General features: G+C 47.2%; 1 protein-coding gene across 6 annotated transcripts in view; it reads left to right on the forward strand.

Annotated features, from left to right (window-relative positions):
• LOC125409508 (NACHT, LRR and PYD domains-containing protein 1a-like) overlaps positions 1–20,783 on the forward strand; it is a 73,560-nt gene continuing 52,777 nt past the window's right edge. For 2 of the 6 annotated variants that reach the window (XM_087910358.1, XM_087910362.1), the window contains exons 1-5: positions 3–450; positions 2,093–2,908; positions 3,792–3,932; positions 5,419–5,583; positions 6,859–7,023. In XM_087910358.1, the coding sequence (XP_087766484.1) occupies positions 2,758–2,908; positions 3,792–3,932; positions 5,419–5,583; positions 6,859–7,023 (622 nt within the window). In that variant the 5' untranslated portion in view covers positions 3–450; positions 2,093–2,757. Of the gene's footprint in view, positions 451–2,092; positions 2,909–3,791; positions 3,933–4,617; positions 4,700–5,418; positions 5,584–6,858; positions 7,024–20,783 lie in introns of those variants that run through there. The other 4 variants (XR_015738818.1, XM_087910363.1, XM_087910360.1 and 1 more) reach the window with 4 other exon arrangements.

Below are 20,783 nucleotides of genomic sequence, written 5' to 3' on the forward strand. Positions count from 1 at the left end.
GAAATGAAGAGCCTGTGGACTGGACCGGCTACAGGGAGGAGAGAGAGTCCAGAGATCCAGAGGACAAACCTGGGAGATCCAGGAGATTCTGCTGAACTGGAACCTGTTGGCAAACCTGGGATACCCTGCTTTACTGGCTGAAAGAAGTAGTGAGGCTCAGACCTGAGTCCTGCACTCAGCAGGCAGGGCCTCTGCAGGCCTGACTGAAGCTCTCAAGCCTGACTCCTCCAGCCCAGGCTTCTGCAGAGAATTCACAACAGGAAACCAGCTGAACATTGCTAAACCTCCACTCACAGGGTCCAGAGGAAGAACATCTGCCATCTGCGCAGACTCTGATGCCTGCCTGGCTTCCTGGAGGAGCTGGGTCTCTTTCACTTTCAAAAATACTTTTACAAGCTGAGAAGCCTTGGCCAGGGAAGCACATATCAGAGAGCCCCCTAAAAGAGCAGGGTGAGTAGTGGGACCAACAGAGTCCACCGAACTATCTGAGTCATGGGAAGATAAGTGCATTAAGGCATACCGTGGCAGACATGGGGGACCTTTTCCTGAGATCCAGGGCCCAGGCTCCACCCCTGCTTGGAGAATCTGCAGGGCAGCTCTAGTGGGTGGAAGGTCGCTGGATTTCCCTGTATACTTCATGTGTCTGCTCCTGTCATAGCCTATCCTGCACCCTCCTCTCTCCTGTCTGTCGTGAACCTGCAGGAATAAGGGTCCTGAGTGGGGAGGTGCTAAGTGGGAAGCCTGAGGATGAGAAATAAAGAAGACAAAAGCAGTCCATGGGACCAGCAGGGCTTGCCTAAGATGATAACATATGCCATGCAGTTTGTTTAAAAGTACAATCTCATATAAACTATTTGCAGGGGAAAGTGACTAATGTCAAAAGAAAGCTAAGTCAGACAATGTTGGCAAAAGGAACACAGGATCCCTTGGACAGAGCTGCCTTAGAACTGATAACCACAGCCCGGGTGGAAGAGTCAGATCCCTGGAAGCCACAGCATCCTCCAAGGCACTGGTTCCAATGCCTTCCCAGGTGCACTCCTGGACAATGATACAGAACTAATGTCTTTCTGTCCTTTTCTTAGGAGCTCTGGGAAAGCCTTGGGTCTGTCCGGCTCCCCACACTTTTCCACGTGGCTCTTTGATTTTCTCTGTGCAGTTTATCCTTCCAGCTTAGTTGTCTCTGGATTGTTCCTCCTGTGAGACACGCAGGGACAAAAGATTTCTAAAGATCCCTTCACGGGGACTAGCCTGAACTCACAGCAAGCTCTTGACTCCCCCTCTGTGCAGAATCTCCCCACTCCACCCTCTGCCACAGTAATGGCTGAAGGATTGATCGCCTTAGAGTGGGACACTAGTAAAGGAAGAATCTGAGGAACACAGAGCAGTGAGTGCCCTGCACCCTCCACCCCTGCACCCTCCATCCCTGCACCCTCCATCCCTGTCTTCCTATCCTCTCAAATCCTGTCCCTGTAATCTCAACACCCTTTCCTCCATCCCCAACCCTTCTCCCTTGATTCCCATCCTCTATTCCTCCCAGCTGTCATGCTCCATGTCCTGCATCCTTCCATCCTCTTGCTTTCCCATCCCTACATTTCCCCACCCTCCACTCTCCAGATGCCACCTTCCCACTCCCCCTTCTCCATCACTTTCCATAGTTAGGCCTGAGCCAAGTCTTTGCTGCTGTGGTTCTCCAAAGTTAGAGACCTAGATGTCCTGTCTGCTGCTGCTGGTAGGAACTGTGCCCTCCTCCAGGGACAGCGCTGCTTCTGCACCAACAAACCCAAGCTGGTCAACAGGGCCCCAAGACTTAATTAAGGACCAAATAAAGATTCAGTGACAGTCATCTTCCTGAAGATGGGCTTTTGTTCTCTCCCAATCCAGCTCCTCCCCCTGATCTCTCCATTCCTCCTCATCCTCGTCCTTCCATTTTCCCTGTCCTTTAAAAGTGTCACACAAATTCCTCCTGGGTCAAATCACTGCCATCACTAGGTCCATGTTAGGACAATGGGTACACTGGCTAGGAGCTTACTGGGTCCCCTGTCTTCGGTCTCCTCTGACTCACTGTAGTCCCATCTATTAACTGTTTTTACAGGTTTCTCCAGGAGTGAATGACAGCAATCACAGGATCCACTGAAGCAGATCAATTTACAATTGTTTTCCTGCTACATGAAGCCACCCCACAACTTAAACCCTCTTAAATCCAAGGACAGAGCCTGCTATGATCTCCATCATCCCCCTCCCACAGGAAGCAGCCAATGAAAGAGTCCTCAGGGTCAGACAAATGACCTTAATGACCTAAAAAAAGGAAACTTAGACAAACTGAGAAACCGCTGGCTCAGCATAACAGCACACTTGCCTGACAGGAAGGCCAAAGCAGTAAAGAGAACTTCCTCTGGCTTTGTTCATGAAACTACAGAGAACACATCCACTGATAAACTTCACTTCCCAGAGTTCCCTTTTCTGCCCTATAAAGACCAAGCCCCTGCACCTGGACACACAGGCTCCATCCCCAGGAAAGACCTGAGCCCTTTCGTTGTTCTGATCAGAGGACAATCTGTCCCTGTAGAGGCTGCTCTGCATTTTCTTTATTTCCAGGATTCCCCCATCAGTTCTGATCAAACACCCTTTCCTAGAGCAGAAATGGGTGGCAGAGACAAGAATTCACTGGCCTCCTGCTTGGAGTTATACTAGAAGGAAGATGTGAAGTTGTATGGGATTTAGCTGCACATCCAGGCATCGTCTGAGGGCTCTGTCACCATGGGAACAGCTCAGTCCAAGAAGGCAAGTAGCTCAAAGGAGGCTCAGTATAGGCGTCTACGGTTCTTGGAACATATCCGACACACAAGGAGACAGATGAGACTGGAGATGCAAGGGATCAAAGTCCAGGCCGAGAAGGACTTGATGCTAAGTAAGTACACCAAGAACTACAACCCACCACTGCTGTGATCCCTTCATCACCACTGAGCCCTCCCGACAGGTTTCTATGGGCAAGCTAACCTCCTGTCAAAAGAGTTCACAGGCCCCAGGAGAGGTTGGAACAGGAAAGCTTGACAAAGGTAGTGAAAGAATGCTAACCCACACACACTCTCCTACACTGGTGCATTCTCGGGCTCGTGTGGTACTCAGAGCCCCTGGGGAGAAGCACTCAGAAGCTCTATTGGGGAGAGGATGGTTTTTAGAAGGATTATGAGAGGGGTCAGCACAGGGTTCAAGCTGTCTTCCTAAAGGAGCACCTGGTGACACTGAAGCTAGAAACCCAAGCCTTGGAACTGGGCAGAGGCTGACTGCAGTCTCTTGAGTGTCTTCATCTGGGAAATGGGAAGGTAAACAGCTGTCTCCTTGGGCTGTGGGAGTAAAGTGACAACCACAATGAATATTAAACAATATAATATTCAATAAATGTTCAGTATATACACATATATACATATATATACATATATACATATATATACATACATACATATATTTATACATACATACATAGTTTACAACCCTGTGGGACAGAAACTCAGAGCCCCACATGAGGAAGCTGAGGCTCAGAGAGGAATAGAGACTCACACAGAGGACTAGTGTAAAACCAGGACAGGTGAACTGCATGGTCCCGGAGCAGGGCCATTTCCCAGCAACACTTGGGACAGTGTCTTTCTCCTCATGCAACTATAGAGAAGCATGTGAAGGTAAGCAGGAAGGAACCCAGCCTTACTTGTCTGGCTTCTGCCTCTGCCCTTCTGCCTCTGCCCCTCTGCCTCTCTGTTAACACACAACCACTGTTCCTTCCTCCACAACCACAGCTGAAACCAGCATGCAATTCATTGAATGGATGAATGCCAGGGAACAATTGTGCATGAGCCAAGAAGCCTGGAGACACTTTCAGAGCTCAAAAAAGAAATCTGATGAATGGGAGTCTGAGGACTCTGGATTCAGAAGCAGAGGTAAGCGAGGCTGTGGATGGAACTTCAAGTACACATAGATGATGTTTCTTCACAAGTGGGCCTCTAGTCCTATGGGTACCTGAGATAAGAGACTTAAATGGAGAGTCAGAGGATCCATAGTGGAGTTCTAAGAGTCACAGGCTACCAATGATCCTTCTGGGTTCTGCAGTGCTGAAGTAGCACTGAAGTTGACACAGAGGAAACTGGAACCCATGAGGTTAACAGTGTGTCTGGCCAAACTGATACCCAGAGCTCAGTGGAAATTATGAGTGGGAACTGAGGATCCCAGGGGTCTAAGTCCTGAAGTTCCATGGTCTCTTCTCTTGAGCTGGACCCTGAGAAGAGGGTAGGATCCTGCCTCAGCTTCAGCCAGTGTTGTCTGCTGACTTCCTTATTTCATTCTCGGGTTGGAGAGATGGCTCAATGGTTAAGAGCGCTGGTGCTTATCCAGATCACACCCTTGCCTCTTCCTCTTCTCAAGCATGAAAGTAGCTTCACAAATGAGCCTCCTCTTTCCAGTGCACAAGAGTCAGGGGTTAACTTGTCCAGGCTCACAGCACACAGTGGCAGACGCAGGGCTAGAACCTAGAACAGTGAGACCTGAGAAATGACTTCATCCTCTTTCATCCTGCTCCTGCTCTGTGAAATTCCTGCCTAAACTGAATTCTTATTTCTTCCTTCAAAGTCCATTCTTCCGACCAAAGCTGAAGGAGCCTGGGTTCAGGACCAACCTGAGCTCCAAAGTGAAATCCTATTAAAGTTACTTGGTATGTCATCGTGACAAGGTTACTAACCCCAGACCGCTAGCTACTTGTTATATCACTGTGACAAAGTTACTAACCCCAGGGTGCTAGTTACTTGGTATCCCATTGTGACAAAGTTACTAACCCCAGGATGCTAGTTACTTGGTATGTCACTGTGACAAAGTTACTAACCCCAGGGTGCTAGTTACTTGTTGTGTCATTGTGACAGAAGCAATGTGGAGAAGACAGGGTTTGCTTGGCTCACAGATGGAGAACACAGTCCATCAGAGCAGAAAAGTCAGAGCACAAGAGGATGAAACCACTGCTCACGTTGTGTTTAGTCAGAAAACTAAACACAGGGATGAATGCTGGGCTCAGCTCACTTTCCCTTCGTATTCAGTGCAGGACTCCAGCCCTTGGGATGGTGCTGCCCACAATTAAGGTGGACCTTCCTACCTCAGATTACCTAACCTGTCCCCACAAGTGTTCCCAGCGACATTTCTGCTAGGAGCGTCTAGATCCTGTGTTAACTGACAATACTGGTCATCACACCCTCTGACAGGATCGTTGGAAGAGTCCAAAGTGTAGCAGGACTGCTTCCCAGCAGCTCTTGTGCCCATGCTTTTCTCCTCATGAGATGACAGAGAAGGGTACGAGGGTAACAGGAAGGACCCCAGCCTTGCTTGCCGGGCTCCTACCGCTGTCTCTCTAATAAACGCACAACCACTGTCTCCTTCCCATAGAACATTCTTCCTCCACAACCACAAGCACAGCCAGCATGCAGGTCCTTGAATGGACAGATACCGAGAAACGATTGAGCACAGACCATGAATCTCAGAAACATTTTCAGATATCAAAGAAGAAACTTGATGAATGGGAACCTGTGAAGTCTGGATTCAGAAGCAAAGGTAAGCTGATGACTGCGGAAGGGACTTCAAGTCCACTAGATGAGGTTTCTTCACAGGCAAGCCTCCAAACCTATGGGGACCTGGAACAGGGGACTTAAAAGGAAAGTCAGAGGAGCCATAGTGGAGTTATAAGAGTCACAGGCTACCAATAATCCTTATGGGTTGTGCAGTGCTGAAGTTGCATTGGACACAAGGGAAACTGGAACCCATGGGGGTCAGCAGTGAGCCTAGTCCAACCGGCACCCAGAACTCAGATCAAAATATGAGAGGGAACTGAGGGTTCTGGGGTTCATGCAGGTCCTGGAGTTCCAGGTCTCTTCTCTTTATCTGGGCCCTGAGAAGAGGACAACCTCCTGCCTCAGCTTCAGCCAGTGTCCTCTACTGGCTTCCTTTATTTCAACTTACACAGGTTATACCCTTGCCTCTTCCTCTTCTCAAGCAACAAGTAGCTTCACAAATGAGCCTTCTCTCTCCGGTGCACAAGATCTAGAGTCAGAGGTTACCTTGTCCAGGCTCACAGCACATACAGGCAGACACAGGGCCGAAACCTTGAACAGTGAGACCTGAGAAATGGCTTCATCCTCCTTCATCCTGCTCCTGCTCTGTGAAATTCCTGCCCACACCGAACTCTTGTCTCTCCCTTCAAAGTCCATTCTTTCCACCAAAGCCGAGGGAGCCTAGGTTCAGGACTAACCGGAGCTCCATAGTGAAATCCTATTCAAGTTACTAACCCCAGGGTGCTAGTTACTTGTTGTGCCATTGTGACAGAAGCAATGTGGAAAAAACAGGGTTTGCTTGGCTCACAGATAGAGAACACAGTCCATCAGAGCAGAAAAGTCAGAAAGCAAGAGAATGAAACCACTGCTCACGTTGTGTTTAGTCAGAAAACAGAGATGAATGCTGGGCTCAGCTCACTTTCCCTTCGTATTCAGTGCAGGACTCCAGCCCTTGGGATGGTGCTGCCCACAATTAAGGTGGACCTTCCTACCTCAGATTACCTAACCTGTCCCCACAAGTGTTCCCAGCGACATTTCTGCTAGGAGCATCTAGATCCTGTGTTAGCTGACAATACTGGTCATCACACCATCTGACAGGATCGTTGGAAGAGTCCAGAGTGTAGCAGGACTGCTTCCCAGCAGCACTTGTGCCCATGCTTTTCTCCTCATGAGATGACAGAGAAGGGTACGAGGGTAACAGGAAGGACCCCAGCCTTGCTTGCCGGGCTCCTACCGCTGTCTCTCTAATAAACGCACAACCACTGTCTCCTTCCCATAGAACATTCTTCCTCCACAACCATAAGCACAGCCAGCATGCAGGTCCTTGAATGGACAGATACCGAGAAACGATTGAGCACAGACCATGAATCTCAGAGACATTTTCAGATATTAAAGAAGAAACTTGATGAATGGGAACCTGTGAAGTCTGGATTCAGAAGCAAAGGTAAGCTGATGACTGCGGAAGGGACTTCAAGTCCACTAGATGAGGTTTCTTCACAGGTGAGCCTCCAACCCTATGGGGACCTAGGACAGAGAACTTAAAAGGAAAGTCAGAGGAGCCATAGTGGAGTACTAGGAGTCACAGGCTGCCAATGATCCTTCTGGGCTCTGCAGTGCTGAAGTTGCATTGGACACAAGGGAAACTGGAACCCATGGGGGTCAGCTATGAGCCTAGTCCAACCGGCACCCAGAACTCAGATCAAAATATGAGAGGGAACTGAGGGTTCTGGGGTTCATGCAGGTCTTGGAGTTCAAGGTCTCTTCTCTTGAGCTGGGCCCTGAGAAGAGGACAACCTCCTGCCTCAGCTTCAGCCAGTGTCCTCTACTGGCTTCCTTTATTTCAACTTACACAGGTTATACCCTTGCCTCTTCCTCTTCTCAAGCAACAAGTAGCTTCACAAATGAGCCTTCTCTCTCCGGTGCACAAGATCTAGAGTCAGAGGTTACCTTGTCCAGGATCACGGCACATACAGGCAGACGCAGGGCCGGGATCTTGAACAGTGAGACCTGAGAAATGACTTCATCCTCCTTCATCCTGCTCCTGCTCTGTGAAATTCCTGCCCACACCGAACTCTTGTCTCTCCCTTCAAAGTCCATTCTTTCCACCAAAGCTGAGGGAGCCTGGGTTCAGGACCAACCTGGGCTCCATGGTGAAATCCTATTCAAATTACTAACCCCAGGGTGCTAGTTACATGGTATCCCATCGTGACAAAGTTACTAACCCCAGGATGCTAGTACTTGGTATGTCACTGTGACAAAGTTACTAACCCCAGGGTGCTAGTTACTTGTTGTGTCATTGTGACAGAAGCAATGTGGAAAAGACAGGGTTTGCTTGGCTCACAGATAGAGAACACAGTCCATCAGAGCAGAAAAGTCAGAGCACAAGAGGATGAAACCACTGCTCACGTTGTGTTTAGTCAGAAAACAGAGATGAATGCTGGGCTCAGCTCACTTTCCCTTCATATTCAGTGCAGGACTCCAACCCTTGGGATGGTGCTGCCCACAATTAAGGTGGACCTTCCTACCTCAGATTACCTAACCTGTCCCCACAAGTGTTCCCAGGGACATTTCAGCTAGGAGTGTCTAGATCCTGTGTTAACTGACAATACTGATCATCACACCATATAATAGGATCGTTGTAAGTGTTCAAAGGGTACTTGTCTGAAGCATAGTGGGCACTGAGGAAGTAGCTGTTTTCTCCCAGTCTTTTCTCACTCAAAGAGCCCTTTTCACACTTTCAGCAAGCTTTTCCAGCCACACCCTCAGACCACAAGTTTCCGGACCAAGAGTCACCCAATCTTTCAACATCAGAGGGGTTAACTTGGGCTGGAGATCCTCCATCCAACTTATAGAACAACAATCAGAAATCTCTGAGAAAGAAATGGCCTCCAGCAGAAACTCTAAATTCACTGCTCAGGCGGCATGAGCTTTTTAAGGTGACACAAAGACATGAACAAAGACTCAGTTCCCTGGGGCAACATGCCAGCATAGCACCCAGAACCTGGAGAACCTTAGAGGGCAGCGTAGACATCCTGTCCCTGGAGTCTCTCACTGTTGGGCTCAGCCCTGCTCCCAGGAGGCCCTTGGAACTAGGTGCATTGTCTTCTCCAACACAAGAACACAGCTGGTATATTGAGCAGGGAGCTGACATGAGGAGAATCCATTACCATAGGTTTCCTCGTCACTTCTGTTCCCAAGGGCCAAGGGGTTACCAAGGGTCTGCTGAGCACCCCACTTATGTCAGGCCTTGTGCCCAGGGCTTCACTTGCATCTGGCTTGCACTTGAATCTCACAAACACTCTCGAGAGAAATACTGCTATTGTCCCTCCCTGATGAGAAGAGCGAGGCTTAGAGAAGTGGAGACTCACAGTGGAAGAACTGTATTCAGCCTTCAATGTCAGGATTCACACTTAACACCTCTCTCTGACATCAGGTCAATGAGGACAGTCACACCAAAGACAGGGAAGTACAGGGTCTGGATGCCAAGGGGCACAGCCTCTCAGGGCTAGGAGATGCCACCTTTGAAATCCGAGCTACACTCAAAGAAAAGCATTCCAGTCTGGGTGGTGGAGGCACAGGCCTTTAATCCCAGCACTTGGGAGACAGAGGCAGGCAGGTCTCTGTGAGTTTGAGGCCAGCCTGGTCTACAAGAGCTTGTTCCAGGACAGGCTCCAAAGCTACACAGAGAAACCCTGTCTCAAAAAAACAAAAAATAAGAAGGAGGAAGAGGAGGACAAAGAGGAGAAGGAGGAAGAAAGAAAGAAAGAAAGGAAGGAAGAAAGAAAGAAAGAAAGAAAGAAAGAAAGAAAGAAAGAAAGAAAGAAAAAGAAAGAAAGAAAGGATGTTCCTTCTACTGCCCACTTGTAGCTTCCAGGGCCTTAAAATGTGGTGTGGTCCAGGCTTAAAGACCATCAGCTGACTTAATCAGTCCCACCACTTCCCATTCAAAACAGAAAGAAAGGGAAGAAGGAAAACAGGAAGGACTTGAGGCATCTATACACACATACAAATGCAGTAACATCCATGCAGTGCAGCAACCTTAGGAACGACAATAGCAAGTGTGAAGCCATGAGGACTAAAGAGTTGCTGTAACTGAGCAGCCCATGGATTAGAGGACCCTGGCAGGCAGGGCAATGGGGAAGGGGGTTCTGTATTAGGTATTATCAACAGTGGAGCAAAGACCAGTTGAAGATAGAGGTGCTTTTCATTGATTCTAAGTACCGACAGGGCGTCTCATCTGAGAACATAACATAATATCTAACAATAACTTCATAGCAAATGCTCAATCCACAAGGCATGCTTTATGACGTATCAAGAGGAAAGGAGGGAAACTGAGTAAGGGACATGATGACTGATATTGTAGGCTCTGTGGGTCTCTGTCACACCTGTACAGCTCTGCTGACGCAGTCTCAAAGGTGAACAGTCGACAGAACATCAAATGACCATGCTGTGCTCCAACTGTGCACCATGCTGTTTGTAGACACTACCTTTTGTTTGATTTTATGTTTTGCCGTGGTTGCAGTATCATGCTATTTCTTTCATTGAATTGATTAGCATCCAGAGATGGGTTTCATGGCATACATATATATGTGTGTGTATGCATATGTATATATACATACATATACATATATATTCAAACTTTGTTCATATTTTCCCCCTACTCTCCTCCCCTCTGCTCCTCCCTCTCTTCCTGGCCCCTTCCTCTCCCCAGACAGCCTCCCTCCTTTCATGACACATGGGCTCTATTACCTTTTCTTGTCCCCTCCCCCTCCCTTCAGATTTCTTCCTTTCCTTCATGGTCAGTCCTCTTACACTAAACACTAAATTTTAATTTCATATATTTTCCTGACATGTAGTATTCCTCTCCTGGTTTTATCTGTTTACACCCATAGCTATTTTTTTCTATTATTTTCAGCTTGCAAAAACAAATGACTAGCTGAGGGTGGCAAGCACTAGTCGAATATACCCAGGTTGCCCCCTCCTCTGTATGTTTCACTGGGGTTTGTTAGCCCCTGGTCGAGGTAATATTAAAGTGAACCTCATCAGGAGCATAGGAGCAGGGAATTTTCTAAGGGAAACCAAACTAGAGAAACAAAAGTTTTTCTCTTTCTCATATTTTAAATAACTTTTTTTTTCCTTATGGCCCCACCCTGCTCCCTCTCAAATTCATAATGGCCTCTTTTTCTTTAATTATTGTCACATGCATATATGTATACATAAATACATATAGTCAAACAAATATTTACATATAACTGCTGAGCTCATGGAGTGTTGCTTGTATGTATATGATTAGAGAGCATTTCTCAAGACCACCTGGACCCCATAACCATTAGGATATCATCCCTGGAAAAACAAAGGCTCCTACTCTCACCCGTCATTAAATGACCACAGCTCTTCATCTAGGGATGGGACCTGTGAGAGAAACACATCCACAGTGGTGTGTCAGCCGGTATTGTCATTGTTCATGTCTTCTTTAAGCAGCCATACTGTTGAGATTTCACGGGTGCAGCTTCCCCGCTGTAACTTACAGCAGACTCCCTAGTTTTCTGGCTCTTCCCGTCTTTCTTCCTCCTCTTCCACGATGTTCCCTGAGCACTAGGTGAAGGAGCTGTGTTGGAGATGCATTGATTGGAGATGTTTCTCACAGCAGTCAATATTCTCAGCATTTTAACCAGGTAGACTTTATGTAACAGTCTCCATCTGCTTCAAAAGAAGCTAATAGAGGGTGGGGAAGAGCTACACTTAGCTGTCGATGTAAGCACAAGTCTTTAGAATGCAGTTCAGGATTAGACTGATTTAGTACAGTGACAAGAGTAGAATCTCCTCTAAGCCCCATGATCTCACTAGCCATGGGCGCTTGGCTGGATCTGTAGTTCAAGACCAGAGATGGCACCACCCAGCACAGCTTGGCCCTCCCTCATCCCTTAATTAATCACTAACTAAGAAAATGTCCCATAGGCTTGCCCATAACCCGATCTTATACAGGCATTTTCTCAGTTGAGATTCCCTCCTCTATGATGACTCCAGCTTTTGTCAAACTGACTTAAAACTAGCCAGTAGAGGACTGCTGATTACTTTCAACCCTTGGTAATTCACTTAGCTCCTTCCAGCACTAAGAAAGCTAGTCCTCAGGGAGAAGTCTCCTGGGTCGGATATACCTAGAATTTCCAAGCCCTGTGTCCAAAGTGTGAGGTGTTTCAGCAATAAGGATTTACTTTACCTTCTAAGAGGTAATCAAGGGCAATAGCAATAGCTTCTACTGTTTTGGGAAACCGTTGTATTCCCTTGACTAACAACTAAAAGAAGGTTTCTCATACCTCTTACTAGAATTACATAAAATGGCTTTTATGAAACAATATCATCCCAAATGGATTATCTTTATTAATGTGTGTGTATGCACTTAGAAACAATATATGTAATTTTAAGTACATACAAATTGATATGATTCTCTAAATAATATTCTTAGTGTGGTTTATTCCTCTCCCCTCGACTTCTATATTCTCCTCCTTCCCCTCTCCCAATTACAGGCTTCCACACTTCATTTTTCCCATTTCCCCTTTATAGAACCTGCATCATTCTATTCCTCTCTCTAGAGCTCCTTCCCAACCCCATGGTCCTTTCTTCTTCTCTGGTGTCTGCAGATATTTTAGGTTACATGACTTCTGAAGATTTGAAGCTAAAAAGTACAAGTGACAGAAAATGTGAATGTGTTTTCCTAGGTCTCAGTTGCCCCACTCAATCTATTTTCTAGTTATATTCATTTACCCGCTGTCGTAGCTTGGGTTTTTAGACTGTAAACAGGCACCATGGCCACAGCAACTCTTAGAAGGAAAACACTTAATTGAAGGGCTTACTTATATTTTCAAGGTACAGCCTATTATCACCATGATTGAGAGCTTGGGAGCGTGCCGGCACACATAATACAGGAGAGATAGCTGGGAGTCCTACATCTTGCAGGCAACAGGAAGTCACTAAAACGGGGTGGGGGCTCGAGGAGAGGCAGGCAAAGGAAGGGTAGTTGCATGAGAGGTACTAGGCTGAAAGGGAACAATATCCCAAAGGGATCCATAGATCCGAGGGACCCTGAGCCCGCAAAACAAACATGCTGCTCAGTGAGTGCATTGCTAGTGGAGAACCCGAGAACCTTGCTCCTGGGAAGTGTCCCAGCAGACTGAGGGAAAGTTGGGAAGTGGGCTGATAGAAGGTCCAGGTCCAGGATTTTCGCGTGGCTTGGACCTTATGCCTTCGGTACAGCGGTGGCAGAAATGGGGCTCCATGAGCAGAAGAGAGACAGATTCCTCCAGCACTGTGCCGGAGCGGGAGACAGCGCAGCACCGGTGGCGGTGGGCAGAGTGATTATGTGCCTGGGATGAAAGGCAGATAGAAAGCGTAGAAGAAGTAGGCTGCATTTCTAACAATTGCTGGTAGAATGTAAGCTGATGATAGGCAGCTATGTAGCTTGATATCTGAGGAGGGGAGGCACACACTCCATGAGTAAGGCAAGAAGATCCAGAGACAAAATTCCAGCATCCCAAAGGTTCAGCATGGATCCCAGCTCAAACTGGCTTTGGGTCATCACTCTCAAAGTCCAGAGGCCATGAGAATGAGTCGGCACAAACCATACCGCTACATCATCACATGGAGTCAGGGGTCTGAGTGAGGGGCCTTAAGCCTGAAAGGCAAGCAGTTAACCAGTACGGGGTCATTTTTATGTGGGGGGAACTACTGCCAAGGGATCGCACACTCATGGAGGCATGGCCAGATGTGTGGGAGGAACCTACCATTTGATGTTGGGTATAGAATTGCAGCAATTTTAAGTTGGAAAAGCGACAGTATTGAAAGGTAGAGGATTATAGGATCCCTAGCAGTCCTCAGCTGCAAGGGCTAGCCTGCCGAGTTCACAGCACCAGTGAAGGGTTTACAGAGGTCGGACCCTGGCAGGTAAAAGACCCAGTGGGAGACAGACGGATATGCAGTGCAGAGAGCTTAGGTATAGAGTTGATTTAATGGGTAAGGGGATTGTGAGAGGGGGGGGGAAGAGGGGAGGGGGAGGCAGTAATTACCTCTTCAGAAGGTAATTCAGAAGACAGACAGAGAGAAAAGGCGGAGAAGATGGAGAGAAGGCATGAGATCAACTTGCGTCTGTGCAAAGTAGGGTGATTGGGCAGAGCTTGTCTCTTAAAGGGACAAGGTATACAGGTGACAGGGAAGGTCAACAAAATGATAACACTAAGCACCTCTCCTTGTATTAAGGCTGGGCAAGGAAATCCAGTATGGTGAGTAGGGTTCCAAAAGCCAGCAAACAAAACTCAAAGACAGCCCCTGCTCCTACCTTTAGGAGTCCCCAAGGAAGACAAAGCTACACACTGTCACGTATATGCAGAGGGCCTAGGTCAGTCCATGTAGGTTCCCTGGATGTTGGTTAAGTCTCTATGGGCTCCTGTGAGCCCAGGTTGCTTGATTCTGTAGGCTTTCCTCTGATGTCCTTGACCCTTCTGGCTTGCACACTCCTTCACTTCAGCAAGATTCCCTGAAGTCAGCCTAACGTCAGCTGTGGGTCCCTGCACATGTTTTCATCAGTTACTGGATGAAGGCTCTGATGTCATTTGGGGTAGTCACCAATCTATGGTTAGAGCAGAATATCACTGGGCATCATTACATTGACTTTTTTTCTCCAGTTGTATTTAGTTCTATCATAGGTCTCCGTGCTACCCAACCTCTGGGTCCTAGAACTCCAGGCAGTGTCAGAGGTGGGGAGAATTTGGTTTTTGACTCCTTATTTTTTGAGTTCTTTATATATTCTGTATATTAATCTTCTGTCAGATGTATAGACGGCAAATATTTCCTCTTACTCCGTGGGCTTCATTCAGCTTATTATTCCTTAGATGCACAGAAACTTTTTAGTTTGATGAGGTCCCACTTATCAGTTGTTGGACTTAATTGTTGGGCAAATGGAATCCTATTCAGGAAGTCCTTTCCTACACCCATATCCTGTAGCCTGTTTTCTTCCAGCAGTTTCACAGTTCAGAGCTTTATTCTTCTAAACACATGCCAGTTCCGCCAGGGCCACTTTGAGAAGATACTGTCTTTTATCTACTGTACACTTGTGGGGTCCTTGTTAATTATCAGTTGGCTCTAGTTAAGTGGATGCCTATTAGACTCTTCTATTTTTCCCCCCACTGGCCTCAATGCCTATTTTTGCACTGGTATCAAAGTGCTTTCATCACTATACCTGAAATTACCTGGCACTAGTGAGAAGGAAACATGGAACACACAACAAACCCGCTTAGGAATTTATTAAAGAGGGTGTGTACAGACCTGGGGAATTGGTGTGCAGAGAGAGAGAAAGATGGCATGTCCAGCTTTTTAAAAGCTGCCTAGCACATGCACACAGGGAGGTTGACATGTCTACATCATATGCAGATGACGCAGCTCACACATGCGCGCAAGGGCTTAGCTGAGTCACACATGGATGTAACCACACATGTGCACACGTAGGTCATGTGGGGCCCTTTAACATTCAGGCACTTCTGCCTAAGGGCTTGTCTGCATGTGCATGGCTCTAGAACCTGGAAGTGCAGCCTTATTTGCGGCTGAATTACATTCCACCCTATTGTTTATTATAAAAAACTGGAAGTTTGGGGGTCTTTAATTGCTGCAGCCAGCGCAGCCTGGATAGCCAAGACTGGCGTGGGGTGCTGGGATTGAGACACGGAGGCTTCTTTTCAGGTGGAAGAACAGCAACCTTTATTTTGCCCAGCAACCTTTTATAGCTCTACTCCTTCTGTGGAGACCCACCGGCCAGAAAGAACACAAACATCCTTGTCAATTACAGACCACAAGGACCAGGGAGAGTGAGGGCAGCTGGATCACAACATTTAATGGGTGGGAATGGGGCATTGTAAGGTCTTTAGTGACTGCTTCATGCTGATTTTGTGGACATCTTGCTGATTTTGTGAGCATTGGGAAGCTGAGAGGCTTGACCATGTCCTAGCGTGACTGATTAAGTTTGTGTTGTTTCCGGGCTCTGTGGAACTGGCTGGCTCCAGCTTGGGCCTCGCAAGATGCTGGAAAGGCAGAAAATTATGTCTGGGAAAAAATTTAGGACCCGGTGATTAAGGGAGAAGAGTCCCATGATGGAAGATAGAGGAGGGTTCTTTTAGGAGAGAGGAAGAAGGAATTTCCCAGGGGTTCCCAAGACCAGGAATGATAAGGAAAGAATTAAATAATACTTATTCTGGGCAAGTCTGGTCTGTTTAGGTAGATTCAATTGACTCCCTGAAGCTTATGGAAAAAAAATGTTTGAAAAGAAATAAATATTAGACATACTAAAAGCTTATGATTACAGTGGTATAGTGTTGGAATGAAAGATGGTGGGGAGGGGTAGGAAAAGAAGGGTGAATTATTGAAAAGTGGAATTATTAGACCCCTTAATGTTTTACCTGAAGTAAATCCTAAGGCACTTGTTTTCCTTTAGCATCATGTATTACCTTAACATCCAGGAGACACTGCTGCAGTCAGTGATAAACCTGTTAAAGTCTGTTTTGTGAGTTTTTGAAATTTGTGTGTGTGTGTGTGTGTTTGTTTGTCTCGTCTTGTGTGTACGTGTGTCTTTGTTCTCTCTCTGTTTTTCTCTTCTTTAAACAATAAATGTCTCCCTCTTCTTTAAATAATACTATGTCTTATGAGCCTTTTATCCGCCGTAACCACCCGCCTGACTCCCCCGGCCTCATGGCGCGTCGGACTCCGCGAGCCGCCCGGGACATCCCATCATAATATTTTTTAAAAAAGAACAATAGTAATGAGGATGGAAAAGGGGCTCATGCAGAAAGCTGAGAGCTGCCTTGTATAAGGGGTGGGCAAGGAGAGAAAAAGAGGGGATCCAGAAACACAGGAAACCAGCTATTCCTAGGAATGATAAAAACCTCTTCTTTGGTAGAAGACACTCCAAAGGACTGAATTAGCTTTTTTTCTCTCTAGGGTAATAGCTTTTTGGGTGGAGGTACCAGTTAATCCCAAGTAAATGACCTGAGAAGTAGACAGTTGGACCTTAGAAGGTGAGATTCTATAGCCCCTTTTGGACATAAAATTTAAAAGAGCAGAGGTATCAGTTTTGCTGATCTCCAAGAATGGACTGCAAAGTAAAATATCATCTACATACTGTATGAGTTTAGGCTTAGGGAGAGACAGTGAGAGTAGATCAGAAGCTAAAGCCTGACCAAACAGGTGTGTGCTGTCCCGGAATCCCTGGGCAAGGATGGTCCAGGTGAGGTGTGTGGAGAGGTGAGTGTCGGGGTCAGGCCAGGTAAAGGCAAAGATATTTTGAGATTGAGAGCTGAGAGGAATAGAGAAAAAAGCATCCTTGAGATCTAGATCTGAGAAGAGGGAGGTTCCTGGAGGGAGAGTGGAAAGAAGTGTGTAAGGGTTAGGCACTACAGGATGAAGGGGGACCACTTAATGAGGCAGAGGTCTTGAACCAGGCAATAGGTTCCATTAGGTTTTTTAACAGCAAGTGTAGGGGTGTTAAAGGAAGAAGAGGTGTGGCGAAGTAGCTTTTTTCTTAAAAGGTCAGAGATAATAAGTTAAAGTCCCCTAAGGCTCTGGAGAGAGAGGGGGTACTGAGCTTGAGTAATGCACTTTGTAGGATCTTGTAATTGGATAGCAATGTGGGAATGATGTCCCAGACTTGGGGATCCACCTAGGAGGCTGGTAGGGGAAAAGAAGCATTGGGGCTGGGAGGTTGGGAAGCTAAAAGGAAAAGGAGTGGAGCTGCTGGCGAGTCTGGAGTAAGGTGAATGGAAGGAGAAAATGAAATGAAAGCCCCTAGTTTTACTAAAATATCTCTTCCCATAAGAGGTACCGGGAAGGTTGGCATGACTGAAAATGAATGAGTGAGATAAATAACCCTAAAAACACAGTTAAGTGGTGGAGTCTGCTAAGGTAGATGAGGCTGACCCCCTACCCTGACAATAGGGAGAGGTAGGCCCCCAGAATTCCCTTGGTACTGAGTTTGTGGCTCCAGTGTCAGAGAGAAAGGAGATGGGCCATCATGATAACATAATGTTTACCCATGGCTCCCTGTTACAGATAACAGTTGTGGTCAGGTCAAAGGAGCCTGGGAAACCTTACTTGTCCATGGCCAGACCTAGAAGGTCAATTTGGGAATTTTCTGGGTTTGATGTCTCCATGCCACTCTGTGCACAAGGACAATCGACTGCCCAATGTCCTTCCCTATGGCATCTCAGACAAGGTCTCATGGGACCAAGATGAGGATCAGGGCATGCTCAGGCCCAGTTACCAGTTCTACGACATTTGAAACATGGGCCTGGTGATTCTAGAGCCCCGGGGGGCAAGGGAGCAACACGGACAGCAAGAATTGGGTGGTCTGTCACCTCGGCCGGTCGGGCAGTCATGGTTAGCAAGTGACAGTGACTATGGGCTTTGTCATTCCTCACATGGTACACCTTCAAAGCCAACTCTAAGACTTCTGCCTGCGGGGTCAAGGGGCCTTTCTCCATACGTCTAAGTTTAGCCTTAATGTCAGAGTATCACTGAGAAAAAAAAATGAGTCATGAGTAACTGTCTGCCTTCCTTAGTTTCCAGATCTAAGTTTCCAGATTGTAACAGAGCTTTAGTGAAGCATTCCAAAACTGTGGAAGGATTTCCCTTTGAATCTTGAATGACCTCTGAGAACTTATTATAGTTTACTGGCTTGAGGGCAACCTTACGAAGACCTGTCAGGAGGCAAGTCAAACACCAATTTCTAGCTAAAATCCCACCTGGAGTGTTACAGGCCCAGTGAGGTTCTTGCTCAGGAACCACCTTTGCCCCGGAGGGTTTGTTGCATGAGTTTGGTGAATCTCATCTGCATGTATTCTGGCCTGCTCGCAAACTCACCTGCGCTCTTCAGGAAGTAGGTTATTAGATAGGATCATATTGATATCATGAAAGGTAAGATTATAAGACTGGGTAATATATTGGAATTGTTTTATGAAAGTGGCAGAATTAGACATATAGGACCCAAGTTTTTGTTCTATATGGGAGAGTTCTGAGGGTAAGAAAGGAATATGTACCCTAATCAATCCATCTATGCTGGCCACCTCCTGCAACGGAAGAACTGCAGCAGGCTTGGCTTGCTTAGGGTTTAGTTCCATAGCAGCATGTGAGCATGTGAGAGGAGGGGTAAAAGTGGGTGCCAGAGTTGGGTGACTGCTGTGGTCAGGCACCGGAAAGGAGGAATGATTCAGCAGGGCTGCTCTGGGGGAAGAGAGCTGAAGAGTGATTGGAGGGAGGTGGTGAGGCAGCAGGAAGTAAAGGAGCAGAAGTATCTGTTGGGGTTGGGAAGGTGTGGATTCCTTAGCAGGGTCCAGAGCAGAAGCTGAAGGAACTGGAGTTGGAGCTGAAGGAACCAGGGTAGGGGCTGGGGCTGAAGAAATGGCAGTAGGAACTAAAGGACTGGGTAGGGACTGAAGGAACTATGGTGGGAGCTGAAGGAACAGGGATAGGGACTGGGGCTGAAGGAATGGTGGTAGGAACTGAAGGAGCAGGGGTAGAGACTGGGGGAATGAAGGTAGCTGCATGATGAGGTCAAAAAGGCGGGGGTTTGTTAACTAGGTCCAGAATGGAAGTGGAAGGTTCTTCCAGTACCGATGACATAGCCTGGAACATGTGAGCAGGTGAAAAACTTGCAAGGACAGAGGGCATAGGCTTAGAGCTTAGACAGTAACAGGCTTGGATGTAAGGAAACTCCTTCTATTCGCCTGTGTGTTGACAGTAGTTAGAAAACTCCTGTAAAATATTCAGATCAAAGGTGCCATTAGGCAGCCACTTTAGATTGTCATCTAAATTGTAATGAGGCCATTTTTAAAAACAAAGATGAACAAGTGTGGGAATCTGTAGGTAGGGCATTAAGGCCTGGGGTTTCAGGGCCTCTAAAAGGCATCCCAGGGGAAGGCTGGATTGATGGGCTTGGATGGCTTGCTACCTATAGCTGAAACCTTGAAAACCCAAGAAAAATGGCTACACCACAAGGCCTACAGTGAGACGTCTCTCCACTATAGGCGGGGTGTGAATCAGCCGTGCGAACACCGCAGGACCCATGGGAAACATTATCCACCCCAGGATGGAGTGTTACATCCTGACTAGATCTGGTCAGGGCAGCTCTAAAGCCAAAGAGGCCAGAGGCCGTTCCAAGTGGCCTTTCATGGCTGGGAAAAAGAAGAAAAGAAAAGAAAAGAAGAGAAAAGAAGAGGGGAGGGGAGGGGAGGGGAGGGGAGGGGAGGGGAGGGGAGGGGAGGGGAGGGGAGGGGAGGGGAGGGGAGGAGAGGAGAGGAGAGGAGAGGAGAGGAGAGGAGAGAAGAGAAGAGAGAAGAGAAGAGAAGAGAAGAGAAGAGAAGAGAAGAGAAGAGAAGAGAAGAGAAGAGAAGAGAAGAGAAGAGAAGAGGAGGAAAAAGAATCTGAGGAACCCTGGGCCCCCAGTCACAGGAGGACCAGCCCTGGCCATCCAAACATGATTTTAGCTAAGGGAAGCAATCCAGAGATGAATGTCAGTGAAGGACTCAACCATAGTTTTAAAAACTGTAGTTGGGGGGGGGGGCAGTCCCCCTGTTTCTAGGAACACCAGAAGATTGCTGGAGCTCAATGATCAATTCCTTGGGTTCAAAGAAACGGTTAAGCTGACCAGAATAGAGGAAACTCACCAATTGAAGCTGGTGTTGTGTACAGAAATCACACTCAGGCATATGGAGCACATGGTTGTTGAGGAGAAAAATACCTGGTTCCAGATTCCAGATCCCGACCCTGGGAGAGGGGCTCCGGATGGGAGAGCCTCCTGAGTCTCATAGCACCAATGAAATTACAGGGGGTGGGGGGTGAGAAGGAAACACAGAACAAGCAACAAATCCACTTAGGAGTTTATTAAAGAGGGCATGTACAGGCCTGGGGACTCGCCTATGACATATGCAGACGACCCAGCTCACACATGCATGCAAGTGCTTAGCTGAGTCCCACATGAATGTAACCACGCATGCGCACAAGGGCTTAGCTGAGTCATGGTGGATATAACCACATATGCACGCACGTGGGTCATGCGGGGCCCTTTAACATTCAGGAACTTCTGCCTGAGGGCTTGTCTACACATGCATGGCTTTAGAACCCGGAAGTGCAGCCTTATTTGTGGTTGAATAATTACAATACCTCTGCAAT

Source organism: Myodes glareolus, chromosome 9, assembly GCF_982192425.1.
Source record: "Myodes glareolus chromosome 9, mMyoGla1.1, whole genome shotgun sequence".
Classification (NCBI taxonomy): domain Eukaryota; kingdom Metazoa; phylum Chordata; class Mammalia; order Rodentia; family Cricetidae; genus Myodes; species Myodes glareolus.